The 18,692-nt window shown below is 43.0% G+C and overlaps 1 protein-coding gene across 6 annotated transcripts in view; it reads right to left on the bottom strand.

Annotated features, from left to right (window-relative positions):
* The window catches only part of agrn (agrin), a 280,463-nt gene extending 274,366 nt beyond the window's left edge, over window positions 1–6,097 (bottom strand). For 3 of the 6 annotated variants that reach the window (XM_069140920.1, XM_069140922.1, XM_069140921.1), the window contains exons 1-2: window positions 5,621–6,097; window positions 3,817–4,078 (exon numbers count right to left, since the gene is read on the bottom strand). In XM_069140920.1, coding sequence (XP_068997021.1) covers window positions 3,817–4,078; window positions 5,621–5,821 — 463 coding nt within the window. In that variant the 5' untranslated portion in view covers window positions 5,822–6,097. The remainder of the gene's footprint in view (window positions 1–3,816; window positions 4,079–5,620) is intronic. The other 3 variants (XM_069140923.1, XM_069140924.1, XM_069140926.1) reach the window with 1 other exon arrangement.
* Between the last annotated feature and the right edge of the window lie 12,595 nt (window positions 6,098–18,692).

The raw sequence follows: 18,692 nt of genomic DNA, 5'->3' as shown, positions 1-18,692 counted from the left end.
AAAGAAAATCCCCCTGGCCGCACTCCTGCTGAGACGATCCACCTTTTTCGGTCTTTCTGTCATTCTGCTCCTCTTGAAACACGAATGTCACTCAAAACACTTCATCTGACTCACTGTGTCATTGTCTTAAGGTTACTAAATCATTCAAGGATCTCTGTGGCTGATGTTGATCAGTTGATGTAACTTGGAAAATGTACTCATGAATGTACTCTCAAGGAGACTCCAAATGTTTTTTCAACCTTCTTACTATAGTTAATCAGTGACTGAAAACCCCGGAAAATACTCATTCCATGTTAAGAGTACGTTGATACGCCTGCCATGACTCTGCATTTTAATTGTTCTTGAAGCAGCGGAGTCAACTAACCTGTGGATGATTGGCAATATGAAGACTCGCGAGCCAAAACTGAAAACTCCCCATTTTGTTATCGTTCTGTCATTATCTCCTCACATATCAGGTGAAGAAGGGAGGAGGCAGCCAGGTTAGAAATTCCAGCCGATTCCGGGCCTCCTCCTTTCACAAACAGAGGGAAAAAAGCTCAAAGTTTTCCACACGACCTCGGCTCATTCACTGAAGGAGCAATGGAGGAAAAAAAGAGGGGAGGGGTTGGTTGACGGGGGGCTCCAACAGTCATCACACATCCCACCCACCCCAAAGAACATTCCTCAGGACTGTCCGCTCGCCCATCATTAAGCAAGACCACCTGCTGGCAAATCAGAACTCCCATCATGTTCTCAACAAGCCCGGCTAACCCCATTACCAGCGAGCCTCTGGATTGCTGTACGCACAAATCATAAAGAGTCAGTGGTATGCTGGGCAGTAAAATGCTGCTCATTAACATCCCACAAGGGCAGCATGCACACTAGCTGCACTCAGCATTGTGGATTTAAATAGATGTAACACAAAGGGACAAAGAAATGATCTCTGATGCAGCTGTTGCATGACTGTGCACCAACTTCTGACTGGCTCATCTCTCTCACTCTAAAAAGAAGTGAGATAGAAAAGAAGGAAGGGCAGGAAGAGATCAAGACAGAGGGAAGAAGAAACAGCCCTTTGTTGCTGTTCTTCGTCAGGGCCTTGAGGGAAAGACTTTGGCATCGAGTCATCAAGAGCTGAAACAAAAGCAGCTGATAAACAGAGCAAGACAGATACGATCTCCCTGTGCGCTCATCACTTCTCCATCAAGAGGGCTTCCTCCCTTCCAAACCGCCAACACCTCCGCCTTCAGTCTTTACTGTCATTAACTGGGGGGAAAAAATGGCATGGAAACAATAACAAACACAGCAGCACGCACTTTTATTTTTTTCTATCTTCTTAGCTCTTTACGAGTTGAGCCTTTAATTGCACCCCTTCATACACTTTTACAGAACCATGACTTAATTTGTGCTTCCAAAGACACAGCAAATGACTGCTTGATTCTGTTTGACACATTATCGGTCAACTCTCTGCACAGCACAAATGACAGTGCTAACGTTTCACTGAATAGCAGGGAAAGCAAACAAAGGAAGACATTCTGTGCCAGAGGCTCTTTGCTTATCTGCCCCCGACAAGGTGCAAATTCAACAATGCAGACGAGGTGCAGTTTGAGTTTTAAGGGTTACAGATTTTTGGTGTTGCAGTTTCTTATTTCAACCAACCGAAGTGCCTGTAAGGGCTTCGGTAAGAGAGATAAAGCATAGGAAACAGAAAAGAGGGCATTCTTCTTCGCGGCAAAAATGGCGGACAGCATTTTAAGAGGTGATCGGCGCTGAAAGTGTTCACTGACATCTTGTAAACACTCCTCTGGTGGAGGGCAGCGCCGTGGCAAATGAAAACTTGTAGCGAAGCGATTGCACACATGGACGGAGTGGCCCTGAAGTGCCACCACCCAGCGCGAGGAGCACAGGAGTAGAAAAAGCATGAAACTCGATGCCTGAAGGCATCTATCTTCACGCAGCCCCGATCCAGGAAAACACAGCAAACACAACCTAAAAAAAAAAAAAAATCAGCATTTCCTTCATTCTACATCACTCATTTTATTTTCTCTTGCGTCTGTGTCGTTCTCAAAAGTCTTGGTGGCAGAAAGCTCGCACACAAAGCCTTTTTTCTTCCACCTCAGAGAACTCTGCCAGGCATTCCTGAGTCTATCCTAGCTATCGAAAATGTCAAGAATGAGGAGAAAGCAGACGAGGGTACAAGGAATACTGCGGCAGGTAGAGTCTTGTCCCTCTGCGCTAACATCCCACGGTCTCACGGGGGTAGTGGTTGCATGGAACGGATGAGACCTGACTTGACTCTCTTAATTAAAACTCTTCCCTTGAACAAGCCTCTCGGCTCATTCTCCTCATGATGAGCTAATTTCACTCCCCAAACACAAAACGTCACGGTGGGGCTGCACCTGACAGTTGACCTGGGAAATCAGAAGCTCCAGAACCTTCCTCGGAAGATGTTTAATCTCTTCAGATGTCTTACATCAAAGACTTTTGTCCGATTTTGGCCAAATGACTCCTTGAAGTATTTCCTTACCGCTATTCCTTCAACTGTAAGGCGATATGAGAAAATCAGGTTATGCGAAGTAAACCCTCTTCAAATACAAAGCCTTGAAACAAAAAGGGCACATTCTAGACAGTTTGCCAGAGCCAAGAAACTCCCATTTCCACAACAGGAGTCCAAAAAGAAGAAAAGGGGAGCTGAATAAAAAGGTTAGCAGTGCAGTGTTTCGTGCCTAGACAGACAAACAGAAGAAGTTTTATGTGTGTGCCAAATGCAACTTAACACTGCAAACAAGCTCCATCCATTGGAACATCGTGCCACCCAGAACTGTTCAAGAGGAAAGTACCCAGAATATTGACGCTGCAACTCTGAAACAGCGATTGTCCCAGAAAGCCCTCCTCAGCAAGGTGATTTGTGCTCTAATTCATTTCCTCCTGGTGCTGCCGGCCGGCCGGTCTAAATGTTAGATTCAAACTTTGAACGTCTGCCAACATTGTTAAGCACCAGTAAAAAGTTAAACAGCAGCAAGTTCACTGCTCGGTGGCACGGGGGCACAGGCTGCTACAGTCTCACAGTCACGGTAGAAGCTGAGATTTATTAGTCATGGCTGCATGGTTTGTCTCATAACAGCCTGACAAATTACTTCTCAACCAAACAAGGACTCAGAGGAGTAACTTGTCTGATGCTAAAGTTCTGGCATGGAAATCAACAGAATAAACGATAATATTCGAAACATCACTCATTTCGACTTCTAAAAAGTCATTTTGTCTTTCTTTTACAATGATGTTAAAATGGTGGGAAACGTGTGAGTCACTCGTAGAGAAGTGTGGGAACCCGTACTGCCCCGTAAAGCTCCCGTGTCATGTGTTATTGTGCATGTAAACGTTGAGGAGTTTCTCCTCTGGCTTAATAAAAATGGTCCAGCTACAAGGTGCAAAGGTCGGGAATCATCCCTTAACCGGTCAACGACTGTCTTTAAGGTGTTTATCAAACACACCCACATTTCGAGGCTTCGCTAGGACCAGACTTGGAGCCTCACCATGGCAACAAAGCTCCTGAAATGACTCAGGTGTCCTTGTTTCATGGACTTCTGGGAAACTTTGACCGTGTGGGCCTGAAGCTGTGTAATTTTACGGGGAGTCGTCAAACCACAGCATGGATCATGTACTAAATCACTCACGTCACACACTATATTGAAAGTGATTTGGAAAACAGCAAAGATAAGCACTGATAAATACTTATCATTGCAAGATTTCCTTTTTTAGAACTTTGAACACAAGCGTTCTCCTTTCTCCCTCATACAAGGCGAACTGTGGGCCCTTCGTCGCGACAAACTGCCTGCTTACCTTCCACGCAGTGCTCCACATCCTCCAGGTTGCGCAGGGTAATCCTCATCAAGCTTGAGTTGAGCATAAGTTCGTTCTTGTGTTCGGGCCCCATGGAGTCTAGGGGAAGGTTGAGAAAGAATATACGCGTGTCGCCCGTGGCCACCTGGTTGTCACAGATCCCGGGGTTGCCGAAGCCACCGATCATCACCTTGTTGCCGCCGTCCAGGAGGATTTCATGGTTGACGTCGGTCTTCCCTTTCAAGTAGCGCCACACTCTGACCTTTACAGAGTGACAACAGAGAAATGCACATGATTTAGCATGTTGTGAAAAACAAAATGATTATGAACAGAGGTGCATGCTGGAGATTTTGGGCTGCTGTTGAGCTGTGGCCAGGGTCTGCCTTCGAACCCTCCTGAACATTGAGGCTTTTGTGATGTCACTTTGGGGTTTCTCTGACTTTACTGTTCAACGTCTGAACTGATTCTTTCTACTCAAATGAATCTCATCCAACAGTTGCAGATATAGACTTTGTCCAGCCACTGGAAAAGGTGTCACACATATGGGTGCATACAGTATGCACCCATATTCACTGCATCACAGGAAGTACAGCGAAGACTGTTTTATGCACAGTCATGGGAAAGCTCCCCCTTCCGTTACATGCTAGCCGTCTTGTCTCATGTCAGCATTTGCTGCTGGTTTTCTGTTTCTAGAACAAGAGCTGCATACCTCTAATCTACTCTATCCATTCACCGGCAGACGGGAAGCAAGTGGGCGCAGAGGGAAAGAGCAGCGAGAGAGCTGACCAAACACATCTTGTTTATTTTTCACAGATTATAGAGTGGTCAACCACAAGTCTGCCGTCGTGCAAAAGTTAGTTTCACAATGAATGGGTGAGGAAGGAAAACGGAGGAAGAGTGCTTCCTGACTAAAAATGGGCTTATTTGTGGATCGGTGGATGTTTTTTTCCCCAAATGAGTGCTATAATTTTGTCTATTAATCAGAGACAAACATGTGACATGAAGAAAACTGAAACAACATATAGTTTTAGGTCTTATGTCTCACATTTGTGACTAATGGCAGTGCACGACTACACGTCGTATTACTTTGGGCACATCTTGTAGCATTTTTAGAGCTTTCTGCTGAGAAAAAACATATTATTGTCTCTTACACAGTATAGCAGGCCGTTATAAGTGTTGTTGTGGTAACTAACATTAATCTTTTGATATATTATGTACTTTGTTACACCCAGGGCAATCAATGCTGCTGCCAAATGTCAGAAAATCCCTAGGTAGGGATGCAAGAGGTGTCATTTGTCGGATACACTACACTATCAAAATTCAGATTAATATCCATGCAGCCACTGGGACATGATGACAAGTGGTTTCCAACATTTATGATAAGACATCAAGTGAGAGCTAAGAGTCAGGGGCCACTGAGGGACCAGCTTCCTGCTGCAACATGTTTTGGATGATGACATGGTCTGTTAGTTCAGCCTTCGCTGTGTAATTCTAAAGAGGAAATAAAAACAAAAAACCCTATCTGTGTATTTCTGAGGGCAAAGTGGATTCCCTGTCAGTGTCCATGTAACCGCTGCCAGATGCTTCTGGATGAATGAGTTTGTAAAATGTTTTTCAGGCAAGCTGCTGATGCCTTTGATGGAGTTGCAACATAAACTAGGTGGTAATGGCTTCCATCAGCTCCACGAGGGGAAAGATATTAGGTGATAATGTGACTTAAACCCTGTCAGCAGGTGTCTTTTCCTTTAGCTCTCCTGACGCTGCTTCACTTGATCGTTTCAGAAAACCGCGTGAAAGCACTTACCTTGCAGGAGTAGGTGTTGTGCACCGGGTCCATGTTAATAATTTCGTCCACGGTGCCGGTCAAAACTATGTTGGCCTCCTCCTCCCTGTCCTCCAAGTCTTTCTCCGGGCAACTTGCGGCGCATTGCTGCCACAGAGCCACGAGCAGCCCCGCCAGGAGCAGCGCTCTCCGGCCGGCCTGGAGTGTGCGCTGGGAGCCCATGATCGCCGCACGGATGTGACCCTAAAAGTTAAACTTTTTCTCAAATAAAAAAAAAAAAAGTGACCGCCCGGCGCGTCCGGCGACAAACTCCAAACTCTTCGAAGGCGTTTAAATGTTTGCACCGAGACCCCTCTGCACAACTTCCCTGCGTTTAACCGGCGTCTCTTTCACCCTGCAGCCCTGTGCCTCGCATCTGCAGCCCGGGTTCAAATTTCCTCTCTGCCGCCGCCGGCTGGGAGACCAGGAGGGAAGAGAGGAACTAGGAGGAAGAAGGAGGAAGGGGCAGGGATCTCTCTCTCCAGGAATGCAACTCCACTTCTCTCTCCCCCCCCCCCCCCCCCCCCCCCTTCTCTTTTTCGCTCGCTCTCTCTCTCTCTCTCTCTCTCTCTCTCTCTCTCTCTCTCACACACACACACACACACACACACACACACACACACACACACACACACACACACACACCACAATGACGCTCCCCGATTTGCATGCAATCTGAAATGCTGATCCCACAAGTGAGGATGAGGTGGATGGTGGGGGTGGCTGGAGGGCTGCACGCTGGGGTGCCTGTAGAAAGTGGTTGTCCAACGCCGCCCCCAGTCGGACAGACTGTGTCTCTACCTCTGGTCCCCGTGAGTGGCGGCAACCGCCAAATCCCACCCACCCCACCCTTTACCCCCAAAAAGACCCTGCATGAACAGGGAGGGATGCCACACATGCGTCTTAGACCATTCAAATTTGACATTAAGAAGATGGGTAATACCTCTAACCTCGAGATGTCATAACAGCAAAGCATAAAGAACTGAATCCTTTTAGCTCATAGTTTATTGATTATCATTGGTAGTTTGTCACCTTCAGCAAATGATAACACATTTTTAGTCAAGACATATTGCTACACCTCACATACAGTTTTGAAAATCTTGGATCGAAATCATATTAAATGTAGCTTGGTTTGAGGCCACTGATTCCCTGCAGACTTCCAAGGCGGGAGGAAGCAGATTTCACATTCTTATAAGCTTTATAAGTTATTCTGCCACTGATATGAGTTAAAATTGAATTTTGTTTAACCCTCAGAGACCCACCACACATACTGTGTCTCTTTTAGGGTGGGGCAGGGGATCGTTAAGGGGAGAAAGCAGATCAGCAGATACATGCCTCATAGAAGTGATGTACGACATCCGAAAGCCTGAAGATTAATTTGAGATGCCGTTCAGCACTTTGTGTCGACTTATTTGGCCCCCTTCCCAACAAGCCAGCATGACCTTATTGATACCAATGGATGCCTCTTGTTTAATATGATTCCAGTACCTTCAGTGTAGCTTTAAAATTGAGCCGCTACAGCCTCTAAAAGGCAGTAATGTTGGCCAAAGGTCCCTTTGGGGGAAGAGGGTATACACTTCCCTTTTAAGTTGTTTGCTTTCTGCTAATTGTTTTACAATTTAAGAGTATTTCTGTAGAGAATCTCCACCAGTAAACAACTTTTATAAGGCAATGTTTATAAGGGAATTATATGTCAGTGTTAAGTTTAATTAAGTTTCGCTGCTCCTGAGTGATCATAAAGTCCTATGAATGCAACTATCAATTATTGCCCAGTGTAATTTTTGGACTTCATTACGTTTTTTGAGGGCTCTAATTTGCATTACTTACTATTTTAAAACTTGAGCTTCCGCCCCCAAACTTAGATTAAAGTGTTCAATCGCTTGTTCTTGAAAGTGATAAGGCTGTCCAACACCTGTCTTTTCAAAATCACTGTGATATGATTTACTGGAGGATACAGAACAACTGGAAATATAAAAACCTTTATCAGATCTAATTTTAAGCATTAACTTTGGCCTCTTTGACAGAAAGATTTGGAAGCTGATAAGCTGAGCTGTGACTATTGTGTGAACACCCGCCGCAAAACTTCCTCAGGGATTGAACATCCATGTAAAACCGCTCTTTACCACTGAACAGGCAGATGCAAAACTCACCCCTGTGCCATATATCATTAAAGATCCCCCTTATATCGTAAAACTTCCCATGTTTAAATCTGTAAATGCAACCATGTGGCTATTTTGTTAGAGCTCCTTTTTAAGAACAGACACTGCGTAAATTTCCACTCCTCAAAAGCTGTAATTTTAACTACCCTTCTATTTCTGGGAAAATGACAGGCTTGGTTGTGCAAAGTCGCTTGTGAGGATATTTGCAGAAATTTGTTCAAGTGGGATCTCGGCAGTGTCAGCTGAGTTAACCAAAGTAGACCCAACTGTCACTTGAATCTCAAATGATAGTTTGTCATTGCTTGTTAGACAAATTTATACAAAAGCCTCTGACAACCTGTACCTCTGGCCAGGTACAGTTAAATCACCACTGTTCATACACAAATAATCCCCCAAATCAACAAATGACATAAAATAGAATTTCATTAGGGTGTAAAACCTTGAGCTGCTCCTCTGAGAGTCGATAGCAGACTGACTTTGTGGTCTGAAAGAATTCCCGCTGGCATCCGCAAAATAAAATGAGCTTCATTTCATGGCAGTAATGACTAGTTGAACCAGAAAGTATACCCAAATGCAAAAGCATCTCCACTGCAGGTTATTATGTATTATAAATTATTCTTAATGTGGCTGGATGTTGTTGTCGGACAGGAGTCACTGCTGTAATCTGCAGTCAAATCAATCTTCCTTTGTTTCTAGTTTGCAGTAAACAGTAATGAGTGTAAATTAAATCCTTCTCAAACACTATAATCCAAAAAGTGTGTTATCAAAATGGGTTTTTTTCTGGATATGTAAGACAATTGTTTGCTATGCTCTATTGCAACTTTATTTCATTGCTGAGTTTCCAGCTTGGTCTGTTGCCCCCCAGTGGCTAAAATATAAATAAATAAATCTTTACAGATAAATGCAGCAGGTGACAGTTACTTCCTGCTTTTGAATAGCCATGAAGAAGCTTAACTGTATTTTTACATTCAACTGTATTATATTACAGCTAAATTAAGCTTATTTTTACAAGCAGGGATGATGCTTGATATTCTTGACTCAAAAATATCAGAACACAGAAGTATTTTCTTTTCACACATACATTGCCTTCAGTGAATTTAAGTATGAGCAAAAATCACAACAAAAAAACATAACCAAGTCTTTTACAAAAAGACAAAAATATATCTGGGTCAGAGGGGGAAATGATTTTCTGTATCAGGTGTAAATTCAAAGTTAACTGTGGATGATGCTTTTTGTATGGACACAAGACGCTTAGTGCTACATCTCTTACAATATGACACTTACCAGAGCAGTCCCCCCCCACCCCCACCCACACACACACCACCCCCGGCAGCCCTCCTTCTCAGTTATCTCGTGACAGCCCCCCTCCTCCTCCCACAAATATTTCAACACAAAAGCCCCACAAAGTAAACAAGCTTTAACAAGTATTTAACAAGTGAACGAAGACATTTGATGGGATCTTTTGTGAATCAAAGCGGTGGCAGATGCAATTATAGCAGGAGGTAAAGAAGCGCTGGGGAGCGGAGACACCAGCCTTTATTCCCTCACAGTGGATTTACTGGCTGAGGTGGAGAGGGTGTGTGGAAAAAGCTGGTGTATTACTTAATTTGAACTTTTTTCTCTCGCTTGCTTGAAGTGGGAAAAAAAACCAAGTGCCACGACTCTCCTTTTTCACATGCTGGCGTGTGTCAGCCGGTGTCAGCGAATCATTAAGTATAACATTCCAAAAAAAAAATCTGTTGTGAATATAGGCTACTATATTGCTGATGTTCACAGAATAACTTTAGTTCATCAAGGGGAAAAACACTTCAATTATTGAAATAACAACACAGGTCAAAACCTACATGGCGGGACGCTGGAGGCCTTTCAATTAAAACATTTAATGAGGACGTCCTAGTAGTCGGCCGACCAATGGTGACTTTAGCCATCCTCTAATATACACCAGGTTAATTAATTCAGCAAACACTACCCAGTGTGTCGGTGGACAAACAACACTATTATTCATATGAATAAAATGTTCACATACTTCCAATATGCTAACATTAGCTTCCTGCTTCCAGTCTGCATTAAGAACTGGTTACAAAGGTTTTACTTTTGAAGCTGTGCTGTGTCAACGTCTAATTTTGTTTGTGTGCTCTTTGTGCCCTTTTGAGGCCACGCCAACATCAATGTAAGGTTAATATAACGTTACTTAAACTAGCGGCCGACAGAGAGCAGCAGGGAGGCGAGAGCCGCCAGGTGAGCATCACGCTCACGTCATCTGGGTGATGGACAGTAGTTCATTCAGGGCCATTATGAATCACCCAGATAACCTGATATGAAGAAGGCAGATAAGAGCACAGGCAGCTTGTGTTTGCAAAAAAGTCAATGTCCATCATAAAGAGTAAAACAGCAGTAGTGTGTACTACTGGTGAGAACCATTTCACTATAACCACCGCTTGCCACAAACTGTTAGTTGGTAGAGAGCCACTTGACGGTGTGTTCTTCACAACATCCTTTTGCAGTCTAAGCGATCCAGTGGGTCAGTTTTTGTTCTTGGCAAGAGAAGAATCAGATTTGAAAATGTCAAATATCTGCATGAAATATTAGCTCTTAGCAGTGTTATACTGGTCTTGGCCTTAAAAAACCCATCGCAGTCAACTTGTATTTTTCAGTTATGACATGATGGATGCAGATGGAGCCTTGTATTATAATCTATTTTGATAAGTTATACTTATGTTGATGGCTTACACAGAAGAACCGCTGCAGCTGGAAGAAGCTGACTGTATTCAGGCGTGTGTCACTGGAAAGAAAGAGGTGTAACCCGAGATACAACATTAGCAGCCAAATTGTATGCAAAGCCCAGGGGCTGAGTTTGACCAAGGAGCAGCTGCAGTGCTGCACCCATGTGTATCACTGCATCATGGTCAGTCCGAGAATCTCAGTGCAGTGCAGCAGTGAAAACCAATCCAACCTTCGGGCTTATGTCCTAGTCGTGTAAGTGATATCTTGTGATGCACCACTCCTGGTAAAGCTATTCAACGCCCTGGCATTCAGTTATGTGTTCAGTTTCAACATCCTTCATCCTGATAATGTCTGTTCATTTCCTCTGCTCTCTACGTCATGTTTTACATTGCTCTTATAGATAGCGTGCACGCCCAAACCCACTCAGCATTCCCACAATATGCAATAGACATATACACTAAGTACACACACACACACACACACACACACACACACTGAGACATTCGAGTGTTATCAGACGAGGCTGCTGTTGCGCTTTTGTTTTTCTAGAGGACAGGCCCACTCTTCTTTATCAGGTATCAGCATGAGAACAGAGCTGCCCGGCATCTATCCGCCTCAGGCTACAGGCATGGTGTTCAGTTTCCTCCAGCATAGCCTGCACTGTTTTTGTTGTCTCTGGGTGCCACATGGAGAAATGTTGAAGATAAACTTAACATGAAAAGAAAGTCCTGGTAGCTGTTGTATGGCTGAGTTTGTTGTATATTTGTATGGATTCATGAATACATATAATGACCTTTATGCAAGTAATAATCAGAATCATGAAAGAGATAAGACAAATCAGTGAACTTCACACTGTAGCCTCGACCTACTGGTTCCGAAAAACATTGTGTCAAAGACAGGGCTTAACGAAAGTCCACAAAAAATGAAAGGTGCCTTGGCAATATAAAAAACATTTTGGTTTGACTTGTTGGTTGTAAAAAAAATTTAAAAAAAATCTATTAGCTCACCACACAGTTGTTTAAAGATTTGGAGCATACAATATCTGGTCTAGATAGGGATTTGCTTTAAAATTGCACTGAAGGTATACCATACATAAAGCTGTTAAAGGACTCCAAGACCCCTGCAATGAGCTGATAAAACCCGACAAAACCCTGGAACTGGTCTCCTTCATTCTAGCACTCTGAAGCAAGGACCCCTGCCTGGCCAAAGCCATAAAACCTATCTCGTTTCATTTGCAAAGATACTTAAATTACGAACATGATGTTTCTCCCTAAGGAAACCATAAACAGGCCCTTGACACTGGTGGTGGTGGGTGAAGAGGCAGAGTAGCGTGCGACTCAGGTAAGGTTGTATAAATATCACTTGAATGAGATGAGCACTGGCTGACAGGGCGGCCGAGTGAAATAACTGGATGATAACTGAGAGGTGGAGCCCTCGACTGGTGTGATAATTATCTTCATGCTTCAACATGCAAAAAGTGCCTCAAATGTTTAGGATTTCATAAAGAGGCAGAAATATATTGAAAAAAAAAATCACTCATCATTTGCGTTGTCTGTGTTAAATGTATGTATAAAACAAAGTTTCAAATACAACACACTGGTTTAAATGATACACTCAGTTATGATTTTTCACCAATACTCTGTACACATGTGCAGAGTTTGTGGGTGACAAGTTCAATGAACAATACAGCTGAAAAAAGAATGTAAATATACAGAATATGCCTGAAGCCTTGCTCAGTTTTCTGAAGTGCAGCAATGAAAGTACTTCCTGAATAGCTTTGGCGTCAGTCTGTATACTTTTCATATTTGCAGGGAGACAATTGTCACATAGTTTTGTACTTGTGTCTTTATAATTCTTGCCATGAGGGCCGGCATTTACATTTGCTAATGTGTCTGCAAAATTGTCGGAATTTTATCAAGTGCTTGTTGAAATGCCGTATACGAAATGCCTGTAGCAGCTCTCTGCATTTCCATAAGAAAATTGCTTTTTGGATTTTGCATTTCTGCACAATTCTAATCTATTTTGGAGCTATTACACCGTCTGGTAGAAGGCTCATTTGGAGTTGATTGGTTTCTCAAAAAGGTGCAGTTTGTCATTCACAACATTAGATTGGTTTGTTTTAGGTGTTGCATATTGTTTGTTGGAGTCATTCGTTGCAGATGTTTTTGATTCTGCTGTTTATGGTGTATATCAGGCAGTGATGCAGTTACTGCTAAGTAAGTTTTGATGATATCTATTTCGTGGAAAAGACAGATGTCATCTCCAGCCTTTCGTGCTATCTGCTTACGGAGACGTTAGATGGAAAGTAAAGGAGAAAATGAAGTGTTTTCCAGCTCTACATCATCCTGTATTCATCCACTTTCCCAAGATACGAGAAGAGCTGCAGCTAACAGACTGTGTTTAGCTGTCTGACAGTTTGCCAGATGGCGCTCTATTTTGTGGCGTCAAGTCTAAACAGGAGAGCTGGTTTCACACCTGGTTTTATCCCTGTGCATTTAACTGGAATGTCAGATAGTTCAATGCCCCGTGGAGCCTCTCCCATTTCTTTTTTTTCATGCTCCAGCTTTGTTTTCATCAGAAAGTCTGCAGTTTGAAGACATAGTGCAAAGTTAACGTCCATGGAGTGACCACAAAAAATACTCACAATCTTGTTTCATTATGTTTAGACTCATGGTGGCCTCCCTCCTCTCTCTTTCCCTAAAATATGCAATGTCTTTCTGAGTATTCATTTTAAATAAAACCAATAGCCTCGTGGTCCTTGAGGTTGTCTTCTTTTAGTATCTGTCTTATCGCAGAGGATTGCTATAGATAAGGTCGAGTGGAGACAAGATAAACGAGTGTCAGTGAGGAACACCATGTAGACCGTGTCTGCCTCATCACAGATAGGGAGCCAGATTAAGTCCCCTCACTTCCTCATGTCACACAAGTCGACTGCATTGCCTCCTACAGTGTCTTCAGCCTGTAATGTCTCCACACAAGCATATGATACTTAAAAGTCAGCATCAAGGTCAGATAACCTTTTCCCTTGGATAAAAAAAAATCCCCCAAACTGAGGTTACCAGAAGCTAACCTCAAATGCAATATGGCAGTATGAGTTTCTGCAAATCATTATGTTTCAAAGCAGCTGTGAACTGTTTACTGACCATATTGACAACAGGGCAGCAGTGAGTGATAGCAAACCTGTTTCCATAGGCTTGTTACAAAAAACCTCTCCATCCATCTGCTCCAGCTCCTGCTCGCTCATGCAGAGTGGCCACAATTTACAGACGGCCATTTTGCCAAATGGATAGTGTTTATTCATTCCCATCGTGCTCTTTGGCAGGTGCTCACCACAGTCCATTAGGAAATGAGTGCACTGCGAATGCACACAACCACGCCAGTGCTGATGAATGGCAAGATCAAAGCCTGTCTGACTCCCTGTGATTGAGTTGCCACTGTTGAACTGATTTGGTATTCTGGTTGTGTCGGCTGCTTCTTTGGCTAGATTCCTAATGAGAGTAATTTCATGTGAAACCGACTGCTCCAAATCACTATTAATGCACTTTGTCATTTCCTTTCTGTTTGACATATTGGATCCCATCATAACAACATGATTACCAGTTGGACGATAGTTGTAGAAATGATGAGTAATGCATCTGTGGAAATACTAATACCATTTTAAGCCAGAGACACCAGCATTTATCCTGTTACGCTTCCTGATTAGTGACTCTCTGATGTACAAGAACTCAGTGTAAGAAAGGATCCTCATTTCCATAAGCTGGCCTTGGGTTTTCCCTGCACTGTGATTAATGGATTAGCATTAGTGTTTGATCTATACGTCTCGCTGAGGGAGGGAAGCTTAATCGATAGGTTGACTCGGTGGCTGTGTGTGTGGGTGTAGCTGCTCTCACCGAAGTCAGGGAGCTGAGCGCTGGGCCAGAAGACAAACTAAGCAGTGACAAGAAAGTGCAGCATCATCATGGATTCCTCCTCTGCAGACTCACTTCGATCTGAAATGCCTTTCAAGTTGCATTAGCTAATTGCCCCCAACCCCCCTCCCCACCCCTCCCCTCCTCTATTGTCTCTGCAACACTTTGCACTTTCTCATCTGACTGGCTTTGCTGATTCAATTCAGTCACAGACTGAATTGAATCAGCAAAGCCAGTCAATTATTTATCGCAGTCATTTAATTCTACTGAGTTTTGACATACCTGGATCCATAAAAAGGATATTTAAAATGACTGATTAAGTCATTACAAATACAAATTTACAAATCAGTGACCGTCTACTTGTGTACCAATCACCCAACACTGCATAGACTGCTGATAGTGCCATTTTTGCTTGACTTATATAGCTACCTTAGCTAAAAAAAGATGCATCATGGTTTGGTTGGGCTTTATAATGCATTATCTGTAGAATGGGAAGAGCAAACACCCCTATTCCTAATTAAGAGCATTAATGCTTTATTCTATAGTGATTATACCAATTTCTGGTGCCAAAGTGGGCTTGATGGAAGTATCGTTCTGAACTCATCCTCAGGAGTGTTGCCCAGGCAGGTGGGCAGATACATTCAGACCCGGATATAGTGCTGGGCTGCAGCCAGGTAGGGGATAAAAGCTGCCTCCAGCACCTCGAACCAGATGTTATCTCATGAATCCTTGGCCAGGAATCTGTGACTCATACCGAAATCCCTCCTTCTGCTAAAACAAAAATCCCAGAGAACCTCTGGAGGACTAAAAAAAAAAAGGGGACGGGGAAAGGAATAGGGAGAGGTAGTCAACGGTAAATCATGAGGTGCGTGACAGGGGGAGGGAAGAAAGAAGGTGGGAAGCATTAGCAGATGGATAGATGGAGATGAATAATGTGGGTGGAGAGGTAAGTGCAGCAGTGAGTTCACCTATTCTGCCTCCCCACTCTCTCCTCCTTCAGCGTAGATGGAATGACAGGATGCATCATAGGGGAAATATTTCAAAAGCACGGCTGAGTGAAGAGGCAAAGCAGAAAATAAACAGGAGTGACGGCAGCGGAATCAAAGCTTCCAACTGATGAAAGTGCGCCCAACATCCTGTCTGTCACTTAGAGGAGGAGGCCGGCTGCCTGTTAGGACAAGAGCCTGCGTGGCTGTGAGTGTGCATACATTTGTGGCGCTTGGGCGGTTTTATGTGTGTGTTGAAGTCAAGTGACTGCGTGTGTCTTTCATCTCCCTAAAGCACCTTCCCCTCGTCTTCCCATCGCTCTCTCACACACGCACACATACACACACACAAACTCTCCAGTGAAAGCACATGTCTGAAAGAAAGGTGAGTCCTGCCGATTGAGCGAGTCAGTGTCTCACCAGTGAAATATGTCTGGCTCGGCCGGGCCTGAGAAGCCCTTGGGTGCAAAAGTAGGGATCTCCTCCCCTTCCCTCCTGGTGTTGTAGCATTTTGTTTTCCCACCCTCACACTGACTCACCCTTTCATTTTCTTCACGTAAACTGCTGCAAGGCTGCATGTCTTTTTGGCTCTTCTTCCTCTGCAAAACCACATCACACACAGCCTTACCCATTAACGTACACATTTGCACGATTGCATGTCACAGCACATCACACGTGTGATACCAACATACAGACACACTGCTGCACTGCACACACTCCTGATTATCTGACTAGGGTTTCTTACCTTTTGTAACTTGAAGCTTTTAACCAATTTTTGCACACAATGAAATCTGCAACTTATGTTGTAAATGTGCAAGTGTGCCAAACAGTGTTTCAAAAGCAGAAGACCCAGGAGCTATACATCTTCCCATTAGAATAAGTGCTTGAATCATTTAGTAAAAACATGAACTGCCAGAAATCCCTTGTGTTTGTGTCAAGATCAGTCAAGTCTGCCATTCACTGCAGGAGCTGCTTCTATCACCTTCTTTCCTTTTAAATTGAAGACACTTCAGTTTAACATTACTTTAAATGAGATGCTCGTGCGTTGCATTAACCTTCATATTAAGTGGTGATCTTTTCTTTCAGGGATGTGAAGAGTTGGGTTCAGTTACAGTTTTAGTTCTCTAAATGAGAGGCTCGTGGTCTGACTTTAGAGAATGACTGAATAGAATTCAGCACTTGAAAACCACTTTTGACAGGGTCACAGTAGCAATACCATCTGCTGCAATCACATTCAAAGTGACAGCTGATGCTTTCAGTGATGCTCTCATGATACCGTACAAAAATTAGTACAAAATGTGTTTTTGTGTGTGTGTGATGATTAGATGGATTTGCTGCTGGTGTTTTTTTTTTTTTTTTTTTTTTTTTTTTGTTTAAACGATGAAGTATGGCCATAAAAAAATTCCAGTATCCGTTCTTTATATTGTAATTTAAGGTTAGAAGAAGGATTTGTTGAAGTCCTCTGAGGATGTGTACCTCCTAAAGCACCACTGATGGGCTCCAGGCCCCAGGCCCGAAAACACTGTCCAGGGACTGCAGATGGAATTTAACTAATAGCTAAATATAATACACAGCATCTCTTCTCTTTGTAAGCTTAATGAAATTTGTATACGGTACAAATAAACCTAATAAACTAAAACTAAAGAAGTCTAATCTTTCACATCATGATCTTTTTCTAGAAATGTAAAAACAATGTGGTAATTATGGTTAATTTTGATGATGAAAGTTAATTTGACATTTAGGCTCCAGTTTCCTGTAAATGAAATGAGAGGGAACGAGTCTAAGTGGTGCTGCAGTAAATGTCACCACTCAGACATGTTAAGAGGTCGCAGCCATTTCATGTACTTCTGTGAGCTCAGGTTGATGAAGTCAGACACACTGTATGCTCCTCTCATTGTTAAAAGCTGGCTGTATACCCGGACAATGTCTCCCCCCTGAGGCTGAAATTTATAATCATAATAATAATAATACAATTTATTTGTATAGCACCTTTCATACAAGAAATGCAGCTCAAAGTGGTCTACAACAAGAAAATGACATACGTTTCGCATAAAAACAGATATAAAGGAACATTTAAAAATCTAGAAAAGAAATGAGATGCATGACAACAGATCAAATGCATAAGAACAGATTAAATGCATAAGAACAGATTAAATGCATAAAATTAAACACAAATAGAGTTAAAATATAAAATAAGCAATATGCATTTTAAAGGTGCGGTAGTTCAAGTGCAGGCAAGTGCAAGAGAGCTTCAAGAGTAGCCAGTTAAAGGCTGATGTAAAGAGATATGTTTTGAGCTTTCTTCTAACAGTATCAACTGAGCAGCTTCCCTGATATCTAACAGGTAGTTTGTTCCACAGCTTTGGAGCGTAGCTGACAAAAGCTGAATCCCCAATTTCCTTTCGGTTGTTGCTGGGAACCTCCAACAAACCAGCAGCAGATCATCTCCGTGTTCTTGAAGACACATAGTTAACCAGAGAGTTAGAGATGTAACATGGTCAGAGCCCTTTAAGAGCTTTGTATGTGAGGAGGAGGACCTTAAAGTCAATCCTGTGTGTGCAGAGCAGCCAGAACTGGACTGATGTTCTCTCCTCTTGGTTCTGGTTAATACTCGAGCTGCTGTGTTGTTTTCTTTGGTAGGCCAGTAAAAAGTGCATTACAGTAGTCCAGTCGGCACCTTGGAGATGTTTCTAAGGTGGAAAAAATAAGTTTTAGTCACTTTGGTAATGTGGGCCTTGAAACTTAGATCTGAGTCTAAGATTACACCAAAACGTGTTACCGCTGATCTTATCCACGGAGTTAGTTGCCCCAGATCATTTTCTACGATCTCTCTTTTTGTTTTGGGGCCGACGAGGAGGATTTCTGTTTTATCCTCGTTTCATTTTAGGAAATGATTGCTCATCCATTTATTTATTGCTGAAAGACATTTGGTGATGGAGCGCATAGCTGCATCATCATTTGGTTCCGCATAACATCTGCATAACTATGAAAACAAACATTGTGCTCTCTAATGATGTTCCCCAGTGGCAGCATGTAGAGTGAGAACAGAAAAGGACCGAGGCAGCTTCTTTGTGGAGCCCCAAAGCAGCTGTCATGTTTCTCTGACACTTGATTTCCAATGCTGACATAAAACTTCATCTCTCTGATGTATGTTTTGAATCAGTTTAAGAAACTGTCGGACAGACCAACCAACTTCTCAAGAAGATTGATCAGGATATCACGGTCAATCGTATCAAAGGCTGCGCTCAGGTCTACGAGGATCAGAATTCAGACCTTA

Source organism: Embiotoca jacksoni, unplaced genomic scaffold (genome assembly GCF_022577435.1).
Source record: "Embiotoca jacksoni isolate LCO1_2020_lvr unplaced genomic scaffold, fEmbJac1.0.p SCAF_9, whole genome shotgun sequence".
Taxonomy (NCBI): Eukaryota; Metazoa; Chordata; class Actinopteri; family Embiotocidae; genus Embiotoca; species Embiotoca jacksoni.
The sequence above is the reverse complement of the archived record's forward strand: the minus strand, read 5'-3'. Positions and strand labels throughout refer to the sequence as shown.